Source organism: Styela clava, chromosome 1, assembly GCF_964204865.1.
Source record: "Styela clava chromosome 1, kaStyClav1.hap1.2, whole genome shotgun sequence".
In the NCBI taxonomy this organism is placed as follows: Eukaryota; Metazoa; Chordata; class Ascidiacea; order Stolidobranchia; family Styelidae; genus Styela; species Styela clava.
In genome coordinates this window covers 32080431-32107495 of record NC_135250.1, presented here as the reverse complement: position 1 = coordinate 32107495, position 27065 = coordinate 32080431, and the positions used below count along the sequence as shown (strand labels likewise).

Genomic DNA, 27065 nt, shown 5'->3' with positions numbered 1-27065 from the left:
TGAGAACCACTGAACTCTAATGGATTTCTTCTGAGTGTCCGGGACATACTCTTTATTAATTTACTATAAAAAGTGACCATTTTCTATGAAATGCCAATAAATTTGCTGGATTTTTCAACAGTTTGCAGGTAAATGAGGAAACTTAGTATTTGGAGGCGCATTTAAATAAAAAAACAAACAAACTAAAAGAGGTATGGGAACTTATGGTTGGAAAACACACGGCCAAACCTAATAATCAACCTTTATCTGCGGCCTAGCAAAATCAGACATTAATTAGCTTAATAAAATAAAAAGCAAGCGTGAATAATAAAAATGCGCCGAAAGCATGCAAAAATTGTGTGTGTTGTTCAATGCAATATTGCGATTTTTTTTGGAGGGGGGGGGGAGCTCCAGAATCCTAAAAAGCTTTTTAAGTTATGTTTTTTCTCAACAGCATGATAGGATGATGGGAGTAAAAAATGCTGAGTCAGCAAAAATGCAATAAATAAAAGGAACAATCGATGATATGAACTTTAGGGGATAAAAATGTTACAGAAATAAGATTTATGTTCGGTGTATATATATAGGCAGATGGTATTTGAGCGACATTGTATTACGTCGCAGGTATGACGTCATGACATATGACGCATATTAGATTAGATGACGTCAAAAGTGAGTCGTTTTGTAATAAATCAAAAAAAAATGAGTGATTTAATTGCTGTGAATAGAATTTGGAACATTGGTGACGTCATGTTAGTGACGTCATAGTATGTCAGGCACTAAACTGTGTTTGTTCGTGAACGGTAAAATCTGTGACGTCACTCATTCGATGATGACGTCATTGCAATATACAAATAAATTCATAATAAAGAAGACGCTGATTCTAATTATACATTGCCAAGCGATGGTAACGCCAATTGATCTAATTAAGCTTTGAGCAAAGATATGATAAATAAGTTACAAGCAATGAGATATCTACAAAGATAACAAGATAAAAAGATAAGGAATATCAAGGCAAAGATAGCGAGACATTTGTTATCTAGATATTTGATAAGTAGATAAGAGTTAACGAAAAAACTGTTTATGATACGAGTGTTTATGATATACGATAAAACAACGAGTCAAAAAATAAGAATATAACAGAGATAAAATTTTAAAAAATGATTAAAATATTGAACTTTCCACTTTGTGGTGATCAGTTAGTAGCAAAGTTCTAGAATTTAGAATCGAACCGAATATATTCGATGAAAATTCTGATAAAACGGAAAAAAGGTTTAACAATTGAGTTCGTTAAAAATATAATTTAGAGATCAGAAAGAATATAATTCATTTGATATGGCGACGATTCGTTTGGATTTCCTTTTTTTAGGGGGGGGGGGGGGGGGGGGGCAATTGCTCGAGTTTTTGTAAATTATAGTAGCTAAATGCATATCAGTGACTGCTTGCACATTGGTCAGAGTATAAGACGTGTAAAGGCATTGTATGAACAATTTTGGATCGATTGGCCAAAAAACATAATTTGGTGCGTTTGGTCATTTTGGCTTGGACACGGCCTTGTTTGGAGTACTCCCGAAGTATGTGAACCAAGATGGCGGACACCGAAACGTAGTAAGTGTACCAAGTTAGGGCTAGGCCATAATTTGTTTGCGATTTTCTTTATTTTAGTTCTATTACGAGTTCAGCGACTAGCCATGTGACTCTGGTAGTATTTGCACTTGAAATTATGGCCTAACCCTAACTTGGTGGACATACCATTGAAATATATTTATGGCCTAACCCTAACTTGGTACACCTACTACGTTCCGGTGTCCGCCATCTTGGTTCACATTTTTACATTCGGGAGTACCAACCTTTGAACATAAATACTGTCAATCAGTCTCAAAGTTTTGATGAAATATATATGGCCAAGTTTGGGCTAATCACGGAACGTGCTTTCCAGGTACGGTTTATCTACGAACAACGCTTGATCATTTGTGATTAAAGCAGAGGAAAAATAGCTCTGACCTTTGACATCGACGTGTTATCCGGAATAAAAAGCAGAAAATTTAACGCTGGAGGTTAACTTCAACGAATAGGATAATATAAAAGTACATGTTGGCTTATTTTGACAATGTTTAGCGTTGCCTGACCAATATCATGTAACTCGTTAGTCACTAATTGGCCATTTACCCGGAAGAGAAACAGAAAATTTACCACTGAGGGTCAACAGACTCTAATGATTCAACTGGCATTACTTCAAATGGCCAGTGCAGCCATTTTTTTAAAAAAATTTTCTTGACGTCAAGACCGATCCAGTTTTTGTGACTCCCCTTTTCCTCCCCACGTTTTTTAAATTTTTTGGCGCGAATTTATTCACGCATAACGTCTTTTCATTTGTCGTTAGACATAGGTGGGGCTTGAGCCGCTGAAGCTGCGCTTCCATTGGCTGCTGAGTTGTCCATCATTCCCCCAGGTGGAATAGGCGGGAAAAGTCTTTCCTCTGCAACCAAGGTCTCGTCCGGATTCAGTCCTGGTACTACGCCTGAAATGTTGAAATAATGTGTGATTTTTATTCAAGGAACAAAGTCACGCGCACTCATTCAGAAGTTAAAGAGACTCAGCTCTGAGTAAAGTTCTGTGCAGTCACTCAGAAGTTAAAGAGACTCACCTCTGAGTAAAGTTTTGTGCAGTCACTCAGAAGTAAAGGTGACCCATCTTCGAGTAGAATTACAGGCACTCACTCGGAAGTAAAGAAGATTCATCTCTGAGCAAAGTTATGCGCACTCACTCGGAAGTTAAAGAGACTCATCTCTGAGTAAAGTGTTATGCAGTCACTCAGAAGTAAAGGTGACCCATCTTCGAGTAGAATTACAGGCACTCACTCGGAAGTAAAGGAGACTCATCTCTGAGTAAAGTTTTATGCAGTCAATCAGAAGTTAAGGTGACCCATCTTCGAGTAGAATTACAGGCACTCACTCGGAAGTAAATGCGACTCATCTCTGAGAAAAGATTTATGCAGTCACTCAGAAGTAAAGGTGACCCATCTTCGAGTAGAATTACATGCACTCACTCGGAAGTAAAGGAGACTCATCTCTGAGTAAAGTTTTATGCACTCACTCGGAAGTAAAGGAGACTCATCTCTGAGCAAAGTTATGGGCACTCACTCAGAAATAAATGAGACTCATTTCTAAGTGATGTTACGGGCACTCACTCAGAAATAAATGAGACTCATCTCCAAACAATTCCCCTCCCCCGAAAATATACCTTGAATCCTGTCGTTCGGTATCATAGGATGGAAATCCACAGCTGACGTCTCGTCCAAGGAACCCTGCGTCGTCGGCCATCTTGAACTCTCTTGTGACGCGTCATGACCTCTGACTCCGGAAGAAGGATGATAGCTGAGTAACTGTGTTGAAAGAGTAATGTGAATAGTCGGACTTGAGCAAAAAGCGCTTTAAATTTAAATTGCGTCAGATAATTTGACCCCCCCTACCAAAAATCCAGATATATCGCCACCTACTGGAATTCTTATCTGACGTGGATGATATTTTGGAATTTTCGCAGTCAGGCAAACAAACTGAGCAAATTTTTTTTCAAGTTTCCCAAAATTAGATATGTCGGAGAATCTTCTAATTTAAATTACATCATCAAGTGTGACGTCACATAATTTACACACCCCTCACCAAAATAGGTATGTCGCCTCCGACTGCAATTCGCGACAGAGGATCCTCTACATTTAGGCAAGCAACCTGTGTAACAATCTCTTATAATGTTAGTGACGTCATCAAGTATGACGCCACAGAATTTCACCCCCTCAAAAAAAAAATATGTCACTCCCTACTGGAATCCTTACCTAACTAGGGGGATGTTTCGCCACCTCTGCACTAAGTATTTCAAACTGAGGAAATGTTATTTCTATGATGTCATCGAGTATGACGTCACATAATTTTTATACCTGCTCCCCAGCCCAATTTACTATTATAATTATTCTAATCCCAATGACGTAAGTAAGTATGACGTCATATAATTTTATACTCCTTCACTAAAAATATATATATCGCCACCTAATGGCGTTCTTACCTGACTAGGATGATGTTTTGCGGCTTCTGCACTTAAACAAGCGAACTGAGCAAAATCTTTTAAGTCCTGACTTGGGTGACCGAAAGCTTGGGTATGGGGGTACGGAAAGGCATGGGGCTGCTGCAGTACTGGGTGCCATGAACCTGCTGTGAGAATAAGAATATTATTATTGGTGAAGGATTTTTAGTACGAGAATCAGTTGGACACGCAAAACATAGAGCGGAGTCTGAAACACACCGAAGTCTAAAGTCACTAAAAACCAGAATTTTTAACATAACACCTTTTGTTAGTCGAAGTGTGATTTTCTGTACTAGTAGTAGTCAAAGTGAAGAATATTTTTTCGAAATTGTAAATGGAAATCCGATCCACATATCATATATATATATATAGTCTTTGCTTCAGGGCGAACAGAAAAGATGGGAAATAATTTATAGCTCTATAGATGAATTCATAGCTCTCAGTGGGGCTATGCTCTAATTCAGCGTTTCTCAACCTAAAAGACGGGGCTGCCATAACGTCCCTTTTTCCTAAGATTTGTCCTTATTTTGAAAGTCTTTGTCTTAGAAAATATATTTGTCCTTATTTCTGTGAAACGTTCTTGTTTTAACATGTGTCTTTATTTTTGTCATTATGTTTTGGGTAGATGTTCTAATACCAGGCACTTAGATTAGTCAATTCGAAGGACTGATTTGCTAGAAATGATATTTTACAACTTCATTGATTGCTACGCGCATTCATTACGTAATAACAGCAAATTAATTGACCCAGTGACAAAACGTTACCCTACCGGCCAAAACTTGTTCGTGTAACTTGAATCAAAATACAACTTAAAAGTGAGATGGAACAAATAGTTTCTCAGAATAAAAAACCTCTTTGCAAAGTATGATTAGACATGAGTCGCGCTGGCGTGGATGTATTTTGTTCATTACATCTCGTTCTTTGTTATTCTATTATTATGTTTTCCTGATGTCCTTATTTTGGGGTTTATATCGATGGCAGCCCTACTTATAGAGCAGTGGAGTAGAGTAGATAAATTGAGAGCAACCACTGTCGAGAGTGACTTTCTGTTCTTACCTTGCAGTCTTGGGAAAGATGACGTAGGGGTTGAGCTTGTTGAAACTCCGGGTGTATGGGGAGGGGGCATCCCCGAATTTCCACCTGAAATATTATGAATTAACACAATAAGTTCATAGGGACTATTAAAATTTGTTAAAACTCGTCAAATTTAAGCAAAGTGAACTGTTTTTTTGCAAATTTGTTGCTATCAGTGTTGTTATTCTCGTTGTTGTTGTTAAAAATCGCCTTTCTCCGCATTCAATGATTCAATTAATTCTAAATTTTTAGTGCCAGACCAGGGGTTTTCAAACTGGGAACATGAATCGCCAGGGGTACATTTCGACTTTTCAAGGGGTATATTATATTAATCTTGAGATTTAATGAGAATTAATCTTTAAACAACTTCAAATGGGCCTTAAAATATTTTATCACATGGTGTGAATAATTAGAAGGACATCGTTTAGCAACCTTTTAAACAGACACATCTTCACCCCAGTAGAAGATATACCTTCAAGTACAGTAACTACCGAGGATATATTCGCAGTCACGTGGTTTACTTTGTCCAATCACAGTACGAAAGGCATTTTTGGCGGTACACAAGCGATTTTTGAATGAAGAGTCCAACATTAAATTTGGGAAACTCTGTGCTATATAGAGAAAGTCACCACTAGTAAACCGTGCTCGTGAATTTGAGCATTGCTCTCTCGTTTTACTTGACTCCATGTATTATTGCTGCGAGTGGAAAGCTATGAGACGACTCAAACATATTATCGAAACAGGTGTGGAAAGCCCAGGAAAGCCCAAAATACACGAATGCATTTGAAACTTGGAAAGAGAAGGGGTAAAGGGTGTTGGTGCAAAATATTCTGAAACGCACAGATCAATACTAAACCCACCTGCAGATGAAACGTTCGTTCCCGGATGATCGTTTGAATTTCTGGGAGTTTTATTCGTTGGAGATTGAAGTGGACTTGTTGTTGCTGAAACATAGAAAGTCTAGAATCAGATTTATCGATTTTCATATTTTTTTCATATTTTTCTTATTTTCGGGGAAACACAGTATGTATTGTTCATGCAAAAGTTGAACTGATGACGTCACTAGCTACATTTTTTGAAAATTGGAATAATTCAAATAATCCTAATATCGACTAATGACGTAACTGGAGACACGAAACAATGATAAAAATTACGTCATTAATTATCCCACATTTTTTTAATAATTTCATCATAAAAATACCGATTGATGACGTAGCCGATACCAAAGCAATCTGAGATGATGACATGACACCAGTTAAGTCATATTTGTTTTTAAATATCTATGTTTTGAATACCATTCTTTTTCAAATATTGAAGTTAAACAATTCTGGCAATACCTAAATATTCACCCGGTAAGCAACCGTTAGGTTGGCATCGACCATACTTTTTTTTTCTGGTTCACCGTGAAAATGTACCAAAATATTCTAACGATACACCACTAACTGAGCGATGGATTGGTATGTACCAAATTATTCAACCGATACGCCACCAACCACCAGTTAAACCGTTATGACTATAACACAATCGGTAATTACTGACGCTAGTCGATAATGATTAACACTCGGCATACTTTACTTTGATCGACATAAACTTTTTAACGGTACACCACTAACCAACGGTAATCGATAACCACACCCTACCTTGATCCATATCCGACCCATGCCAGCTATGATGGGACCCGGGTTGCCTGCTGTAGAACGACGATTCATTTTCATTCTCTCCACCGCTCTCCAATCCATTCTGATCTTCAGTCGACATACTGCTGCCCGACGATTTCAAGCGCTTATTTGATGAATGACTTCCCCTGTAAATAGAAAAAGTTTTACTGCGAATTTTAATCAGAACATACCTAAATTGACGTCACAAATATGACGTCATCAATGTACTGATTTCCATTGAGCTAATCAATAATAATTTTTTGCTTTGTTTCAAATAACTCACATATGATGTCATCAAACCTTTATTGCGTCATATCTTATGACGTCATACGAAGTCTATCTGAAGATTTCAAGCGCTTATTAGACAAATGTCTTCCTATTTAGAGAGAAAATATATCTGTTTCACCGAGTCGAATCTGATCTAATATGACGTCATCAATGTTCCGAATTCCATTCATAGCAAGCAAATCAAAAGTAATTTACTCATTCATTTCAAAGCGACTGATATATGACAAAAAAAAATTCTGTCATTCTGAAACGACTCACATATGACGTCATCAAACCTCAAATCAGTCATATCTTATGACGTCAAAAAAACTTACGATGTCATAAACTGTATGGTTCTATGGAGAGTGTTTAATTTACTACACGCTCGACAAGAATGTCGACGGTTCCTCTGTTGGGGGTGGGGGGGATATTTTTGAAACTCGTTCCGCTCAGAACAAGGCTCTGTACGGAGGAGAGGAGAAGTAGAGTGCTCAATTTATTCAACCCCCTAGCAAAAAGGGTTTTGCCTATGTTGATAAAATCCGGACAGATGTGGAGTTTGTGCATTTACAATGTGAGATTGCGCATTGCAATGTGAGATTGCGTTTGTTAGTAAGTACCGATTAATACTTGAATGAGTTCAAGTCAACTCGATCAGAAAAACAGCTATGAATTAGTGAATTCAGTACACCCGAAGTATGTGAACCAAGATGGCGGACATTACAATGCAGTATGTGTACCAGGTTAGATAAGGCCATAATTTTATACTAATTTTCCTTATTTTAGTTCTATTACGAGTTCGGGGACAAGCCAAGTGACTCCCGTAGTATTTGTATCTAAAATTATGACCTAACCCTAACCTGGCACACATACTACCTTCCAGTGTCCGCCATATTGGTTCACATACTTCGGGAGTGCCGTGAATTCCGTATAACTAATGTCCTTAGAAATAACTAATAATTTAAACTTGTTCCGTCTTATAGGCATTGGCCATCTCATATCAATACAATATTTAAAATACTTACGACGAAGGTTGTCTCATCACTAGAGGGCTCTGTGGCATTCTTCCTTCATGATGGTGGGAGTAGTAATATGGCGACGAACTCTCAATGCTGTGATTGATGGGGAGGTTATGAACATCCCCGGATATGATGGGCGCTGCGTAAATAAAAAAAGAATTCTTAAGTGCTAGATTTGAGGTTGGCATTGCAGACTTCCAATGGTAATAATAGAAGTCAAAATATTGTACAAGAACTCGAAAAACAGTCAAAAAACAAGTTTACTCTTTACGGTCTGGTCAAGAAACCTTGCGCCATAAGTCCTTGTTATCTAATTCTGCTTTTTTCGGTGCTGGAGTCTAAATTATTTTCCACCCGGATTTATTAATCCGGAGTAAATTTTCCCAACCTCATAGCTCTGTTTACAACACAAGACCAAGGTTGGAAGATCCAATTAAACTGGCATGACTATAGAATCTATGATGAATCCATTTTTACTTTTACCACCTATTCAAAGTTTATAAATATTCCTGTTCTGACTCAAGCTCTCCGATTTGTTAATTCCAATTTCAAAACAATAACTGTGAAACAATTAGGCTTCAAAGTTTAGGATTTCCAAGACAATTTTTCCTTACCGCCTGTTTCCCGGCCCCGGAGATTTCAATATGACTCAAATATCAGCAGTGAGCGAGTACTTTTCAATGTATGATTTTTGGGGGTGAAAACTAAAATTGGATATCAGATTACAGCATTTCAAGCTAACACTGATATCTAACGATGTGTAAAGAAAATTGTTATAACGATATTATAAACTGAACGCATGCCAGTACCAATATTAATGCACTGAGCACTCAATTTTAACGATTTTAGAGAACTGATTTAGCACTATTCCAGCATTCCATAACAATCTTAAAACTGACTTACTTTTTGAAATCCTGTAAATCTCTTGAACCCCAAAGACCCCACTTGTTTTGAACGAAGGGACAGCTCCGATTGTGCCTGCAAAACAAATACATAACGAATGAAGAAAAGGAATGTCAACAATTTGCTCGATTATCTATAGCAGGGTCGTAGCAAGGAATAGGAAGAGAGGTTTGAAATCTCTAATTGCCAAGTTAGACCGTGACAGCCATGAGTCATGAGTCGGAGGCCGGAAAGCACGGTTGTTCAAGACGTAGGGATGCTAAGAATGATTACTTTCAAGTATTCGATTCTTATCCGGTTCCTAAATTTTCGATTCCGATTCTCGATTCCTTGACATATCTTTCCGAAAAAACATACCTACCTAAGCAATACCGTATGAAATCAAACCAGAGAGCGATGTTTCAACATATGGACGGACAAGGAGGCCAAAACTAAGTAGTATGGGTATTCAGTCTGTCACAGGAGACTAAATCGCACAAAATAAGAGGAATCACTCAGAGATTTTAGAAATAAATAAACGTAAACGTAAAAGCCTTCTAGCGAAATATATATATATATAGTGAAGCTTGCGGCGTCGTAGCAATTCAACATAGCAGTAAAGCAGTTCAAACAGATATGTGAAGGAATTGCCACAAAACTTTACACATTGTTTGAAATTCAAGATTTAACCTCGAGAATCGATTCTAATGCATCGGACTCGATTCTGGTCGATTCCGCGAAGAATCGATTCTGTAATCGAATCCGGACACGATTCCGCCATCCCTATTCAAGAATCTTGAGTGTCTAAAAAGCGCTCAAAGCTACGAAAAATTGCTATGTATGTTAAAGAAAATGCTTTCTTACATTTCAATTATAAAATGAAGGGTTTGGTATATTGAATATATTCAGGAGATTTCTATTTATCACCGAGGTAAGCACGTGAAGTAAGGAATAATTTGGATATATTTTAACACGTTTTTCTACTTGAGGGTAAAAATGCGACCACTTAGCTGGTTTTATTTGCTTCGAACATTTTGAGGAATTTTAAACAATGAGTAGTTTCAATTTCCATTGTGATGTTTTGATTTGGTTTATGATATCATAATAGCGTCAACGTAAACAATCGTGTTATTTTCGATTTTAGCAGGAAGTTTGAGGCTGGAAACATTCACGCGTCGTTTGTGACGACACAATATGAAATAGATGAAAGATTATTGTGACGAAACAGAAACAAGCCAAATCATAACACAAATAGCAAATACTTAGTGATTTTTAGTTAAAATTAGTTTAGTTTAATTTTCTGGGATTAGGATTTTTGTTTGTTTGCTCTCCTCATAAAACGCCAAAAATCACACGCAATGAGACGCCATTTTGTTTTGATGTGAAAAAAAACGCAAAGAACTTTTCTGTCGGTTTTTTTTATGACGCATTCTAACCAAGGCTATAGACATGTAGCCATTGAAACACAATGAATAGCTGGAATTATCTTGTTTCGGTATTTGAAATAGGTTTTTTATTGTTTGTAACAGCATTTCTTAAATAAAGTCGTTGAAAGGCGATCGGAACCGCATACCCATCTCCCATACCCCCATTTGAAAAGTAAAATACCACGTTTCCGGCATCCGGTCGCAACCACGAACTCATATAATCTAAGTTGGCAATTAGAAATTAATTTCAGAACCTTCCTGCCACCCCCCTTTGTTTGAAAATTCTTTGACATCGTCGATTACCCGATAAACTAACATTACTATAAATTAAAGACAAATATTCGAAATTTTTATTCATTTTCAATCACTTTGTTGAACCTTACATAATGTTGAAGCGGTTGAATATTTATTCGCTATTTTGAGAAAAAATACAAAATTGCCGATTGCTTCAATCAGCCGAATTAAGGGCGCTATAAACTGGCAGCTATTGATATATTCGAATATATACTACTCTTTGTCGGCAGGAATGTTTCTGTTTCAGTATTCAAATTTTTTCATCAATTTGTTAAATTCGCATACATCAACGGTAAACCGGTCGATTATGGTCGGTTAAATGTAGAAAAGAATTTCGAAATTACCGCCCGACTTTATTAGTAAAAGTTTCATGTTTAGCGCTAACCGCCCCCACTTGACCCTCCACAAACAAGAAGAACCAAATTGAGCTAATTGCGCAAGTTTATTTACAAAACGAGCCAAAGAGCAGGAAATACTTTTATATGGAACCGGAAAATAGATTTATAAACAATAAAGTTATGACTGGAATATTCACGAAATTCAGCTGAAATGTAATCTACCGGCGTGTAAGGCCACGTCATAAATATATATAGCAGCGGCTTCCAATCGGGGGGCTAAGAGCAGTTCGAGGAGAGCACAATGCTAGGCGAAAAACGAATTTTACTTTACACTTTACAAGATAACTCCCCGTTATTTCCAGTTTCATTGCTTGACAAGGTTATTTCACAGGGTGTTTTCATTTTGTTGAACACGAATTGTTTGAACATAATGGGATTCATAATCTATCAATCAAAATAACACTACGAATACATGAATGATAAACAGGGGGGGGGGGGGGGGGTAATGAGTGCTAAAAACCATCGGAAAGGGGCCACTAGCCTTAAAAGGTTGGGAATCACTGTAACTTTGCTCAGAGATGTTCATAGTAGCATCAATTAGTTCAGCTGTGTAAGGGAGGGAACTCTGATGCGTTTCGCGCAACTTACGGTGGACATGCCGCTATGAAAGTGTATTAAAAGAAATAAAATTCTTAAACAAACACTGCTTAAAATATGAGAAGTCCGGTTAAGATATGCTAAAAACTAATGAAATTTTGATTTTAATAGAAATTCACGAACACTACACACACGAGATACTGTGCGTTAAATAACACACATTCAAAAAAACAAACTCGCTATCGCACCACTGATTACGCCGAGGCAATCCAGCTCATATTTTATGTACTCAACATTTTAAGCTACCATTTGTGGTTGAAACGTAACATTTTCGCGAGTGGATCAAACATTATTTTTCTCGCATTGTGTGATTCTTTTCAAAGAGACACTGGAACATCAAACGCTACTGAAACTGAATAATCATGATTATGCATTGCGCATGAGTTAATAGTTATACGGTTTAGAAGAAAACTCCAGAAGTATGTGAACCAAGATGGCGGACACCGGAACGTAGTATGTGTACCAGGTTAGGGTTAGGCCATAATTTCAAGTACAAATACTACGGGAGTTACTTGGCTAGTCTCCGAACTCGTAATAGAACTAAAATAAGGAAAATTTGAATAAAATTATGGCCTAACCCTAACCTAGTATACAGACTACGTTCCTGTGTCCGCCATCTTGGTTCACATACTTCGGGAACGCCGTTTATAGCATGAATTGTATAAACTCATATTTTCAGTAATATATATCACCCAGACAAAGAATTCCACAACACAGGGGTTAACGACGCAACGAGATATCAGATTCCATCTTTGCGGGATTCGGGGTTAAACGGCTCTTGAGAAAGAATTTACTTAACCGCACGGAGCATCTTCGCTCAAAGATAAATGCTGAATTCATACAAAACGCTCAAATTCATATTTTCAACAATATTACTTGGAACAAAAGCACAAGTCAAGCGACATTGATGCCAAAGTCACAAGATTACTATGACGTCATGATGATTTGACAAATCTTTTTATTTTGTCACAAATATTATTTTTAAAGACAAAGACACCAAACAGACTTCAGGTCACGTGACCCGTGCCCTTATCACGTGACCCATATTCAAACCTTGCGCATTAGTTTGGGTGGCGACCAGGTGCAAATAACTTGCTGTTATGTCAATAATGGATCCCATTACGCCTGCGTTTTTTAATATTTTTTTGAAACAAAAATATTGCCAGTTCAGCAACGCGATAGGAAGTTTACAATGCTAGCTTTTTTTTTAAACAGCGTTTTCATGTACAACTCCCTATGAGAATTTGTAAACGCAGTCACTGTTACATACAAAACTGCTATTTCTGAAAAGACCCTTCTGGAGTTTTTCTGGTTCGAAATGACTGACCTAATTTATCAGATTCTGGGCGACGTGACAGGTTTGAGCTTTGATCTGCGATATCACCAAGGTCAGATCAAAGACCCTATTCACCAGGCGAACACACCACGACCCAAATCTCAAATTGATTTTGGTAGAAGAATAAGAAGCGACTAACACATTCTTAGGACTGTAATACGTCTAGCTAGCATTGCATGTCCATCTTAGTAATTTTACGTCTTATTTTACGAAATGAACCCGATATTTGGACAGAAAATATGCGCATGAAATTTTGATAACAATATGGTCAATGAAGACAGTCGAGCATTAAATGTAGGAGTGTAGGCCTACGTAGTGAAATCGGAAAATGAGAAGTTACAAAATCACAGCTAAGGGGTCGTTGTCTTTTGAGGCGTCCCGATTTGAAGTCACAAAAATATGGCAACCCTACCTATAGTCGAAGTAGTGGACTATATATTTAACAAAATAAAATAAACTAGAGCAAACAGTCAAATCCCCAAAAGCCTCTGATTATGCGCAATATCAGAAACATTGTCCACAAATTTGAATACGGATTCAACTGCTTGAAGTTTACTGGTAAATATAAGTTACATTAACGGCACTTCAGTTGTGTGTGTACCAGGTTGGGATTAGGCCATAATTTTATTCTGATTTTCCTTATTTTGTTCTATTACGTGTTAGCCAAGTGGATATATCCTCTGTCCATAGATTTCAGTCCCTTTACACAACTTGATGTAAAGTAGGTGAAAAAAATTAGTTACCCCCATATTGGTACACATCCTTCTGGATCGCCAAATTAACTATAAGAATACAAAAAAAAATGAAGAGAAGTGTTAAATACACACAAAGCACGAATCCCCCAATTACGCACAATATTGTCTACAACGTTACATAGATATTCACGGCCCGTATCCACCTCTAATCTTCAAACCCAAACAAGATCTTTTCATCCCAGACTTTGTGTTTATTGTTTTAAAACTCTAACTAAACAATTTATTCTCAAAATTCACAAATATGATTTAATTATTATGAGGCGGTATTTACTGTTAAAAAATCGTTATATTAACTTTTTGTGAGATGTTTCAGGGCCGTAGCAATGGGGTGAGGGGTCGAAGGTCGGATTCCCTTAACCATTTTTGAATTGTAATTCTGTGTCTTACACACCAATTTTCGTAGTTTGAAACACTTTTTAGAACCTCAAGATCCTTGGAAACTAACGTTTGTTGAAAATACATTAACTTTTCTATTGATTGAGTGTTTAACAATATTTTCGAACCGAATTATTCATAGCAGAATAGCGTTAAAAATGTGCGTTAATTGTACTTGGAAAAATGTGTAATTTTATTTGAAATTGCAGAAGTTTGTAATATGGATAATTTGATGTATTTGCCCATGCGTGACATATTTGCTCCTGACATGGCTTTACAAAATTTACTTAAAAAAATATTTCTTTCCGCAAAGTTAGACACTTTTTTTAATTAAAATGAAAATCACCACTCAGTTTCCAAAAATAACATTCATTGCTTCACCAAGTTAAAATAAATTATTGCTTTTTTAATCAAATTATAATTCCAGCGTTTTTTAATAGGTTTATGTCCCAACTAAATATGTTTTTGTGGCCCAGCAATGGGCCATGTCCGGTAGGTGAACGGTGTTCTACCCTAACCTTAAACAAGTAGTGCTTCTTTATCATGCCTCAAATCAGCAACAAGGCTTTAACCAAGAATTGTATTATTGTGACGACACCCACAAATGCTCACGATTTGGATTTTGTACAAAGTTTCCGCCAAAAATGTGAGATTTAAGAAAAACACCTTCGCCACGTTTTGAAATAAAAGTTAGTAATTATCCAGTTGGGGTCAGAGTTGGGGTTGATTTGAAAAGTTGAATTTCCATCGCAGTCTATATTCCTAACCCTAATTGGATATTGGGTGTACTGGGGTATTGTGTATTGAACTGCAGGTCCTTTCTCCTTGTTTACTTTCTATTCCGAATCCGTATTTGGCTGTTGCCACAAGGATGCGTGACTGAGATAGTATTATGAAGATAAATAAAAATAACATAATCTCTTTCCACGAAACATCAAGTATATTTATGAGCTTTCGGTACATCATAGTCTAACTTCTTCACATAAAACAAGATATGGCTGCAAATAATAAAGATCAGTAATTAGTTAAAAATTGCAGGATAAAAATCACAGAAGTACATCATATACATCTCTCCCAACCAACCAATGTATAATGTACTTCTGTGATTTTTATCCTGCAATTTTTAACTAATTACTGATCTTTATTATTTGCAGCCATATCTTGTTTTATCTAAGAAGTTAGACAATGATCTAACGAAAGCTCATAAATATACCTAATTGGATAATAACTATTTTTCTTTTTTTTCTAGCTTTTCGGGGGATTTGTACAAAATATCTTTAACTTCGACCACGGAATTGAATTCGAATATTTGAACACCCGGGTCGAGAGCCCCCAACCTTATTATTATGTATTACTAGGCTAACATGGAATGGGGTGAGAGGTAATGGGGTCGAGAAAAAAAAATTCTGTATCATACACACAATTATTCGTAGCTTGAAACGTATTTTAGAACCTCAAAAATCTTGGAAAACCACGTTTTTCGGGAATCTGTTACGGACTAACTTGGCAATTAGTATTTCACACCCTCCTGGCTACGATCTTGTCCTGATATGTCATTTAAGAAGCCGTCTCATCAGCTTTCCACTCTCAAATATAGTAAATATGAGCCCTGTACTCAAATTCTATTTAAACTTAAACCCATCGAGAACGCACTTTGTCGCCCCTTAACCTGTATATTATGACAACATAAATGAAGTTGTAATCCACACGGCAAGTACGAGACTAGCTCTTGTCTTGTCAAGTAAGCGGGTTTAATTTGGTTTGGGACAATAAAATAAAACTAATAGAATGATTTTAGGTTCGGTTGGATTGCATGGCTATCAATTTTAGACAAAACAATATTTTCCCTTTAGGATTGGGCTCGGCGGTGTGGCGCATCGTGCTAAGCGTTAGAAATACGCTCGTAACCGCACCTTTGATGACCTTTCGTGCGTTCGAATCTCCTGCGGGGATAGTTATGTGCGAGGGGATTGCTGGACTCCTCGGCGCCGTAGGGTAGTCCACGTGACCGCTGGTCGGTTACGGCTTCCTCCACTTTCAATTCCATGTATCCGAAAACAAATAACTGGCTAACTAATCCCATACCCGACATGGAATGATAACCGGACGAGAGGCCGTGGATCGCCATATGTTTAAGCCGTATTATCGGCTTTTCTCTTTCCCGGGTTAAACATGTAAAGCTTATCTTCCTATCCTAATTTCAGATATTAAGCAGAATTTAATGCTTCATAGCTGCTCTCCTGACGGTATTGAGTTAAACTGCTCCGAATCTAGGATCAATTAGTATGCAATGAGGTAGTCCACGAAGTCCCTATACAATTTCAATTTTGTTATGAAGTCAGTTCTCAATATATCTTAACCAGGTTTGTTGTTTTTATTCAGTAATTATTCAAGTATTTTTACTTCATTTGATACATCTGTGAGGGCCAAAACAATATGTGGTATCGATAAATTTTCATTGCAATTTTGAAAAATTTGAGATTACATGGACACCCTGCATAATGTACATAAAGCACCGCCATAAAAAAGTGCCCGTAACTTTATCTAGAAATGAGTTCTCTTCAGTTCAGAAAGGGCACTTGTGACCATGCATAAAAAAAACCCTTAAAAAATAAATATAAAGACGGTTGAACCCGCCAGCCACTGGTCAGGCACAAAAAACGATAAATTTTTAAATTAAACTGTTCCATATTATCTATTATACTCAATTTCAATTTTTTTCGAATGTTCGATTCGATTCCGGCATCCTTGTGGTAACTTAAAACTCCGGTCCCGGATGTAAAAAATATGGACTCCAACATTAGCGAATAATTCTACTATTCCGAAAATTCCGTAAAACCGCATTTGTAACGAAAAACCACACTAAGCTCTCGAGCGTTCAAGTATCCGCATAAGAGAGCTATTGTGTGGGGTTGTATCGAGTAATTCTAGACTGTGACGATCGCTGGAAATAAACTTTTGGGTGAATTTTTGTGGCCACGTGAATTTAGAATGTTTTAATTGAATTCTTCTGTCAGTACTGTATTGAAGGGAGCAATCAGCATTAATGATCTTTTTCAACGTTTATTTATTTGAAGGGCAGACTTGGATAAGCCGCACTTTATATTGGTATGTTTCGTTTTACCCCCCCCCCCCCCCCCCCCCCTGCACGAGAGAGGCCAGAATTCCTGGCAAATTCAACAGCGTTAATTTAGGATAAATGTGAATAATAACAAAACTGAAGAGGACGTATTGTAGCGCCATGGCGCTGTATTGGAAAAGCGCGATATAAAATTTATTCTATATTTAACTCGTGTTTCTGAGGGGGGGTCGAGCATGCCCACCCGAGCCATCCCTCAAAATTCAAAAAAAGATACCGGTAGTGATCATTGAGTTAGATTCGCGAATGTAGATTGCGATGGAAATTCAAGTATTTAAAACATTCCTAACCCCTACTGGATAATTACTAATTTGGTATTTAAAAGAGGTGGCGGGAGTATTTTTCTCAAATCTTACATGTTTGCATTAGTGACAAGACAGTACATACTCTCGTATATTCTTATATATCGATGGAATTACCATAAAACTCATTCCGGTTCCGTTGGAATTAAAATTGAGGTCAGGAAGAATTTGAACATTTTGAAAATTTTGAAATTTGAAAATATGAATTTCTGAATTCCCAATTCTAGCTGCATAATTACTAATTTTCTTATTTTGGGTTCGGGAGTGTTTTTTGGCGGGAACTTTGTACAAAAGATCCATACTCTGTTACATTCTTAGATATCGATGTATTTACCATAAATCCTTTCGGTTCACTCGCTCGATCAAATTTGAAATTTCACAAAATAGCGGGTAGTCGCTTGTGCACGACGCTCTTTAAAACCCGCATTGGTTTGGCAATGGAAATCAAAATGGCGGATTGGCGCCAAAACTACGAGTTTGGCGGGAACAATTATGCTGTCACAATGTGACGATGGATTGTAGCGGAGGTAATTATGACGTGACACTCGATACATTCGATCAATAAACATACTTGACATTGGCATTCACCCAGCTGTGCAGCTAAAAATAACAGAAGTTTTATTACATTTTTAGAAAACCTAACCGCATTATTTTAAAATGCACGAAACATCCATCAAAAATCCCCCCCCCCCCCCCTCGCAAAAAAAAGTTGAAGTTCCCTAATATCGGCGATATAAGATAAGTGCACTGGGAATAATTGATTTCGAGAATTTATCAAAACCTTCGCGATTCCGGAAAGTCAGAAAGATAAAAACACAGACCCGCACAGACAAAAATTTTAATTTTATGTGACTTCAAGTTGGCAAGATCCGGTAACTAACAACTAATTTCGTTGGAATTGATTTAAAAAAAATACCAATTGCCGTTTACATATTTCATCACTTATTTTATTGAAACGACATTTCAATTTTGTTATATAAGATTAATAATACTAATATTAATGCGCGACTTCAGCGCAAAATTCAATTTTGTTACGATCCGGAAAATTAACAGCGGAGCCGTCACACGTCCAATATCGGCAAGATTCGACAGCTATACCAAAAATAAGTTATTAACAAAAAAAAATTAAAATTTTTGCTATTCAAAGAGCGGTGCCGAAGAAAAGTATGTATAAAGCACTAGAATATAGTTTTTTTTTAAATAAAAATCACTTCTCTAAGAGTGGAAAAAAAAACTTTTGGAAAAAATTTTCATATTGCATAAGCTCATTTCCCCTATTAAAACAGTATTTCCATTTTATTATATAAAATAAATAAGAAAAAAACTTATACGCGACATCGACGAACTTTTTGCAAAGATTTAATAAATCACAGCAAAGCATTCACAAGCAACACCATTGTAGCCACAAACACGCCAAAGCAAACTCAACTTTGACCTTCGAACCCGTTCTGGATGACTTAAGATTTGTTACTACCGTAACAGCTGTGCCAAACGCTTTGCCAAACCCTCTGTGGGATTTGTAAAGGCCAGCATGTGCAGTTAATGAAGGAATATAAACCATGATTTAATGGAATAGATCCAGAGTTCCGTTCTTTAAGAGAATTTGCTCTTTAAGAGAATTGACTCATCTCCGAGAAAAGTTACAAGCACTCACTCAGAAGTAAAGGATACTCATATCTGAGCAGAGTTACGGGCACTCATTAGGAAGTAAAAAAGACTCACTTCTGAGCATACCGAGTAATGGTAAAGCATTTTTCATGAACCGGTACTAAAGAAAAGTACACGTAAAGCACCAGAATATAGCTTTTTTTACTTGTGGAAGTAGAAAAAAACTTCTGGCAATCATTCTCAAATCGTGTTGGTATTTTCACAATGTTACCTGAACGCTATTTTTAGATTTTGGTTCGAAATTTCGAAACGTGTCTCGGATGTTTGTGTCAGTATGTCTGATGAAGTTCAATATCTTTAGAGTTTCGATTCCAGATTGGTAACTTCCGGAAGTGATGTTTACCGGAACAATAAAGTTGCTATTAGAAACACGTAAACACGACAACACGCTGGGATTTTTTATTTGTCAGAAGTGGCGTGCAGCAGAACAAAAGTGTTGCTATTAGAAACCATGACCGAACAATATGTACGTTTTTTTCACCCCTTTTAAACGTCTAAAGTAAAACAACGCGTCACACCAAGACATCCAGTTGGGCCAGTTTTTTGTATACACAACAAATTAAATGATTAGCGACAACCAAAGAGCCGCGGTAAAGGCAAGAGAAGAGAATGCGCCTATCGCTTAGACTTAGAGTAATAAAGACACCAGGCAAAACGGTGAAAGATTTAACTTAGCGACAAGAGAAAAAAAAACATTATGTATTGTTACCCACGTCAGCGCCTTTTTAAGCTTAAAATGTCGGATTAGGATTTGATGCTTGATGGGGAAAAACCTGAGTGTTGACAAGAGCCTCACTGAATGACTTAGCGGGCTGGATTGTGGCCCGCGGGCCGCCTGTTGAACACACCGTGATTGCTTGTGGGAAGGGTACTCCCGTAGTATGTGTACCAGGTTAGGGTTAGGCCATAATTTTATTCCGATTTTCCTTATTTTATTTCTATCACGAGTTTGGTGACTGTCTGTGTTAGCCAAGTAAATATATGCCCTGGACATAGATTTCCGTCCCTTTACATAACTTGATGAAAAGAGGGCAAACAAAGTTAGTTACCTCCATATTGATGCACACACTTCTGGAACGCCATGGAAAGCCGTATTTACGGTAAAAATGTCGAAAAAAATCGACTGAGCGTTAGGACATCAAAACAACAACACGAACGTGATTAATTGAGTACCGACATACGGAACAAAACGTCACTTCCGTGCCAAATTGGCTGTAATTGAACATTTTTACTGAGAATTTCCATCTATTTTGGCACGATGTGTACGCGGGGAAAACCCGATATCATTTGATCGATTATCACGCGTAATACACAAAGACATTTTTAGCAAAAATTTGAATAAATATCGATTAAAAATGGCCACAATTCTAAGAACTGGAAATTGAAAAAAAAAAATGTAAGATTTACTACAATCTTATGGTAAAACGATTACCGATTAAAATGGTTTTTGTGGAAGGAGAAAAAAAGTGGAGCCGTGTAAGGGAGCAATGATCAAGTATATGAACGCGAAGGGCATATGTCAAGACAGTGCGTCTATATGAGCTTAAAAACATTAAAATTTCGGGTGGTGTTCAAAAACAAAAGTAAACGCCTGAGGGAATGCAAATTTGAAACCGATCGATTTATTAAATGCGTAGAAATGGGCGCTCCGGAAGTATTTGTACCAAGATGACGCACAGCCTAAACAACCCTACCCTGTTACACATACTATGTCCAGGTTGTGCGCCATCTTGGTACAAATAATTCGAGATCACATAGAAATGCAATTTTTATTCACGACAACACATACCGATCAACGGCAAAACATCAACATATGTACACTTTTGTGTCCTTGAAACTAAATCGTGAAGCCGAGTTATTTAGTCACTCTAAGCAACATTTGTTTTGATCTGTGGTTTTTAACCCTTTATGGCTCGTGGCACCTTTTGGAGGCTTTTAGCACCCAGGGCACCCTGTTTATCATTCCAGTGGTATTTAGAGTGTTATTTTGATTGGTAGATTCCAAATCCCATTATGTTCAAACAATTCATGCTTGACAAAGTCAAAACACCTTATGAAATAACCTTATCAAGCACAATGAGACTAGGAAGAACGAGAAGATTTCTAGTGAAAAGAAAAGTAAAATCAGTTTGCGCCTAGTATCTATGTGGCCCCCAGTTCACAACGATAGATATATGCATACTTCGTGTTCTAAATCTAGATAGTATATGAGGGCTGTTTTGTTACTGAATGCAACATTCGTTTTAGTCAAAATTCCCAAATGGGGGGGGGGGGGGATTTTGCCGTTTTTCGGGAAGAATTTTATCGTTTTTTGGGGGGGGAGTTCGTTTTGTATCCGCCATAGTATTACTTGTACTCTTTACTTCTTTACTAATACTATACTTATACGAGGCCTTGATTTGACTTGTAATTTTATCTCTACTCTCCGTACCGCGTAATCCGTTCCGTAACAGTTAAGACCGTTCCTGCGTGGTTTACCATATTGGCTTTCTTTTTCCATGAAAGATTTATGAAAAATATTCATTTCAACTTCCTATATAACTTCCTATATCACTGACCTTTGACATCATCTTCACGTAATACTTCGTCATCGTCTCGATTGCCTTCTTCAGTTGATTCTAAATATTTAAAAATAAATGTCGGGTTAAAGAACAACTTTGACTCCGACTACCACCATTATACAAAATTAGTGTATGAACTATATTTTATTGCAGTTCAAATTCACTACACTGGCTGTAGGATATTGGAATTCGGGGACCGGACAATTAAAATTTTTGACTCCGACCACAGCAAAGTACTTTTTTTGAATTCGTCAAAGATATAACCTAAAGCCACTCCTCGAAGGAGCGTCCGGTTGCTATACTGTTGTAGCACAGGATTAATTTTCCCGCGTGTTTTCTTTTATTCCGTTCATTTTACCATAGGCCAGGTCAGAATACGTTGGGTTAGATTATTGTCACGCGTTCTAAGTAGTCGGCCGGCAAAGTTTTTTGAGTGAGGTCCAAATATTACAATGAAAAAGTTTTAAGGCCCGAAAACCATCACGTTGGTGACAACTTAGCTTGTCTCGGCCAACATTTCCTTTAATAAAGGAGGACCAAGTACAAATAAGTGGGTGCTCCAGAAGTATGCGCACCGAGATGTCGCACAACCTGAATTCTAACCGGTACACACACACACACTATGTTCAGGTTGTGCGCCATCTTAGTGCGCATACTCTGGAGGTCCAATAAGTGGGTGAAACCGCGGGCGGCACTTTCATATAATATAGGGTTCCTAGCAGTTGCAAAAACTTTGGTTATTGGTCTTATGGCATGCGATGTTTGCACAAGCTCGAGAATAGGCTTTGCAAAGCAAATGAATTGAAATCACCTGCACGCAGTAGATTAAACTGAAATATACAGGAACCATAAAGAGCACTAGAATTAAAATTCGTTTTGCGGGCCAAACGCCATTCAAAATTGACAATTCTCCGCGGGCCTGTGGTCCGCAGGTTGCCCGTGGGCCGCTGTTTGCACACCCATGGTCTGGGAAATGTTCGGCGGCCAACAGGGTATGAAGGAATGTACTAGCTTAGTTGTCGGCATCGTTGAGGCCCGAATAGTAAAAGGGAAAAAGTTTCAAGGTGTATCAATTTGTTGGAAATTCTAAATGTACTCACGTATTAATTTTGGTAAAGGACATTTAATTTGTAATCAAAACTAGTGCAAACGTACCGATACACGTGGCGGTACAAAGATGGAACAACCGAGGACGTTCCAGAAATACGTACACACCGATATGGAGGTGACTAATTTTGTTCGCCTACTTTACATCAAGTTGTACAAAGAGACCGAAACCTATGGGCAAGGGTATGGCCTAACCCTAACACATACTACGGGAGTATCTAACCGAGGGTAGCGGTACACCTCGTTAGCTTGTGGGACAAAAAACCCGGATTCGCAAGAATGAACAGACCAGAATAGTTGAAATGAACGTCGATTGTTTGTTATATAAACAAAGACCATTTAGAAGCAAAAAAATGAAATATAATGTTGGACTGTTTTTGTGTATCAATGCAATATTTAAAATTGATTAGAAGAAGCCCACTAGAAAATGCTTGGCATGACCGAACCGAACCCAGAATTAAAGACTACAGACAGCAAAATTAGAGGCGGAACAATAACCGGATAATACTCCGGCTCTAAAACAACTAAAAAACGACTCCAATATTCACCAACATGAAAAGCCACACCCACCTTCATGCCGAACGTGACTGGCCAGATATAAATCCAGTTCTTTAATGGTGATGCTGATATGATAAGGCTGAACACACAAACCAGCATTGTGGCCGCAATGAGGAGATTTACTCAACCGTTCGCCGTCTGTTGATTCGAGGGGGATTCCCCGGAAAAGAATTACCATCACCAAATCGAGTCGCCAGACCTGAAAATATAATTTTTAAATAATACTGTGGACGATGGCCTTGTGGTTAAAGTACGAAACTTAAAAATGTCGGCATTGCGAGTTGAAGTTTTGGGTTCAAATCCCGTACCATTCACCCGCAGTCAGTGCATTGATGATCGCAAACCTAAAAACTATGCTTGCTACCAAGGATGTAATGGATTCGGGACGCCCAGAACTGATATATTCCGGCCCTTTCAAACTATAGGAGCTATTTTTATGTAAGTGCATGTAAACGTCTTGTTCATAGCCGTGTTCGTAGTGAAAGACTAAAAGAGAGGGTATTTACTCGTTTGTCGTTTAATCCTATTGGCCACATATGCAACGTTATTAGGCAGAACGGTACTCCCGTAGTATGTGAACCAAGATGGCGGACACCGGAACGTAGTATGTGTACCAGGTTAGGGTTAGGCTATAATTTTAGGTACAAATACTACGGGAGTCACTTGGCTAGTCCCTGAACTCGTAATAACTAAAATAAGGAAAATTGAAATAAAATTATAACCTAACCCTAACCTGGTACACATACTACGTTCCGTGTTCGCCATCTTGGTTCACATACTACGGGAGTACCGACAGAACATGTTATAAAACCTAACACGGCCAGATTATGACATCATAGTATCAAAAGAAACGTCATAGATCAAATCGAAGACTCAAAGCAACAGTACGAGCCAATAATGACGTCACTATTACAAAATGACGTCGTAAGGATGTGGGTCGTAAGAGCGTGACAACATTGACGTCACCATCACAAAATGACGTCATAATGTCGGGCATAGTCATGAAGCGCATGTGGAAGTAGTGGCATCAAAGTTAGAAAATCTACGTGGCTCAATGCATGATAGCTTGAAATATTTCACAAGATAAACCCAATTAAAACTGAACGACAATTAAAATTCTTTGCAACGTTAATTATTATATCAAGAGATTTTAGGTTGCCAGATTACATGTAATTACAGTAGCCTAATTATACACCATGATACACATATGTGTTTAAATACTCTGACTGATTATAAACTTTGGAAATAATTAAAAAGCGCTTGAAACTTCAAACGAAAATAAATCAAATAAAAATATAAATTATGTAACAGAAGAATTAGATCATTTGTCTGGTTTAAAATTCACAATTAAAGTTTTTATGCGACCCGTAGACAAGTTTTTGAGGGAATGTTAGCCTATTCAAAAATAAAAAATAATTGTTAGATTTTATCTTGCTCGACTTATTTTGGATATTTACATTTCAAAACTTTTCATTTATTTTTTATTTAAGTTCCATCCACGTATTTTCAAGGTGTTTTTTTGAATAAAACATAATTTCGCCTTACTATCTGTTATTTGTTAGCTAGTTATTTTTAAGGTGGGGAGGAACTTTAAAGATTCTAAAAAAGGGTCGCGGATTAAAAAGTTTGTGAACCATGGCGTGGGTTACGTGAATAAACAGCCCACAATCGTTGTTGAATCGAAGTCCTTCAAGCGATGAATTGGGGTTTTTGACGTCACAATAGGTTTTATGTCATCATAGATCGATTGTTTATTTTGAAAAAAAAATTAATATAGACTACGATATAAAATGCTATTTTGGGGTAAAAAGAAATTATTTATTATCTGTGGGAAAATGAATAAATAAATTTGCAAAAAAAATTTTCAAATTTCTTCACGCGTATACACTAAAGGTAAAACAGTATTTAGCTAATTATTTTTTTGGAATTTCAACATTTTTTGTCTTGAAATATATATATCATATAGTCATACTATAGTATCTTGGGAATATAAGCACATTTTTAAAATGAGAATACCCCCCTGCTAAATTATGAATACTATTTGGACTTTTGCGTTATGGGAATTGGTGAATTACTTATAAAAGGAAAAATGAATTTCGAAATTAATAACAAAGTCCAAAAATTATTTTCAGAAACTTTGAATTTTGTTTGAAATAATTTCTCAGAATAAGCCTCTTACGACAAGGGTTCCATGCAAAACTTTTGACTGTGAAACTTATAATTGTCGAGTTAAACCGTCACAACTCGCGGGTCCGGCCGTAAAAACTGGGATTTTTAAGAGTTACATAGGTCTAAGAAGCGCTTCAAGCCACGGAGTATTGTTATGTATCGTTTTTTCGCATTTCAAAAAGGAAGATGGGTGTTCGACCAGCAAAACCACCTCGCTGGGTGATCCCCGAGGGCAGCTTTCCCCTTATTCTCTATCACGGAACCGAAATAATTAAGTTTTTTCTGGTCAGCAATTACAAGACAAAGGCAGGCTGATGTCGGTTAGTTCACGGCCCGGTTTATTTGCCTTCTCGATAAAAACTTGAATTATTACTTGATAAATGATGAACGAAGTTTCCGGTAAACCTGTCACGAATCGAAAGTGAGAAGTCTAGTCATTGTCAAAGCTATCAACATGTCTCATCCGCGATAGCGCTTTATTTTAGAGAAAAATTGAGCAACGGAAAGCAAGAGATGCTCAAATATAAGGACACGAAAGCCAAAACGAAGTAGCATTAAATCTTTTACAGTACCGATAGTCTGGGCACGAAATCGCTGAAATGCAGGCACGGAACCACGCAAAAAAAGCATTATTTAAATTTTTAGGACGTTATCGCACACAAAATTTGATTTCAATAAAGCCCACAGAAATTTTAAAACTAAATAAAAGTTATAGCTTTCTAGCGAAAAGTCACTAAAAAACCACTGGAAATTTCAAAACTATTGGTACTGTAGTTGATGAGAAAAGCGATAGTTAGTTATCCATCACAAGAAAAATACTAACAAGGAATGAAGAAGAACAACAACATAATAAAAACAAAACGATCCATGGTTGCCTTTGTCTTTGTCAATATTCGAATACCTTTCTGTAACAATGTTTTGTCACAAGAATTTACAATAAATTTGTGAAAAAAAATTTACACAAAATAACAATAAAAAATGTACTTTTTATGAGTAACAGCAAGGAAATGGGCTTGAAAACTTTGGAACCTTTGAAAAATAGTGGGTTCTAGTAGTTCTAACTATTTTTTTCACGATATTCTCACGCCTTCTCTTGAAATAAAGCTTTGTGCAAGTACACACTAAGGAGTCACTATTATTCGAAAGAAACGAAACCTTTCCAGTCTGGCATTGCCTATACGATTTATGGATGTTTCCCCGACCTTTGACCCCCGGGAAATTCTTTTTATACTTTACCATTGCATTGGTTCCTATATTGAGAGTGATTTTGCGAGTTGGCGTCTATAAACTGGGGTATATGTTTCAACCATCATTCGGATCCAGAACATTCAACAATTTGATATCAAAAGTGCCGTTACAAAAGTTTAGCCTTGTTCATCACAGCTATTTTAAGACTAATTTTTGATTGCTGCAATTGAACTAA

At 37.2% G+C, this 27065-nt stretch overlaps 1 protein-coding gene across 2 annotated transcripts in view; it reads right to left on the bottom strand.

Moving 5' to 3' along the window:
* Nucleotides 1–2246: 2246 nt before the first annotated feature.
* Nucleotides 2247–27065, bottom strand: part of LOC120335128 (nuclear factor 1 A-type-like) — a 98097-nt gene continuing 73278 nt past the window's right edge. For both annotated transcript variants that reach the window (XM_078113598.1, XM_078113589.1), the window contains 10 exons: nt 23486–23672; nt 21806–21865; nt 8978–9052; nt 8081–8213; nt 6771–6934; nt 5991–6074; nt 5113–5196; nt 4039–4184; nt 3223–3364; nt 2247–2500 (listed from right to left, as the gene is read on the bottom strand). In XM_078113598.1, coding sequence (XP_077969724.1) covers nt 2349–2500; nt 3223–3364; nt 4039–4184; nt 5113–5196; nt 5991–6074; nt 6771–6934; nt 8081–8213; nt 8978–9052; nt 21806–21865; nt 23486–23672 — 1227 coding nt within the window. In that variant the 3' untranslated portion in view covers nt 2247–2348. The remainder of the gene's footprint in view (nt 2501–3222; nt 3365–4038; nt 4185–5112; nt 5197–5990; nt 6075–6770; nt 6935–8080; nt 8214–8977; nt 9053–21805; nt 21866–23485; nt 23673–27065) is intronic.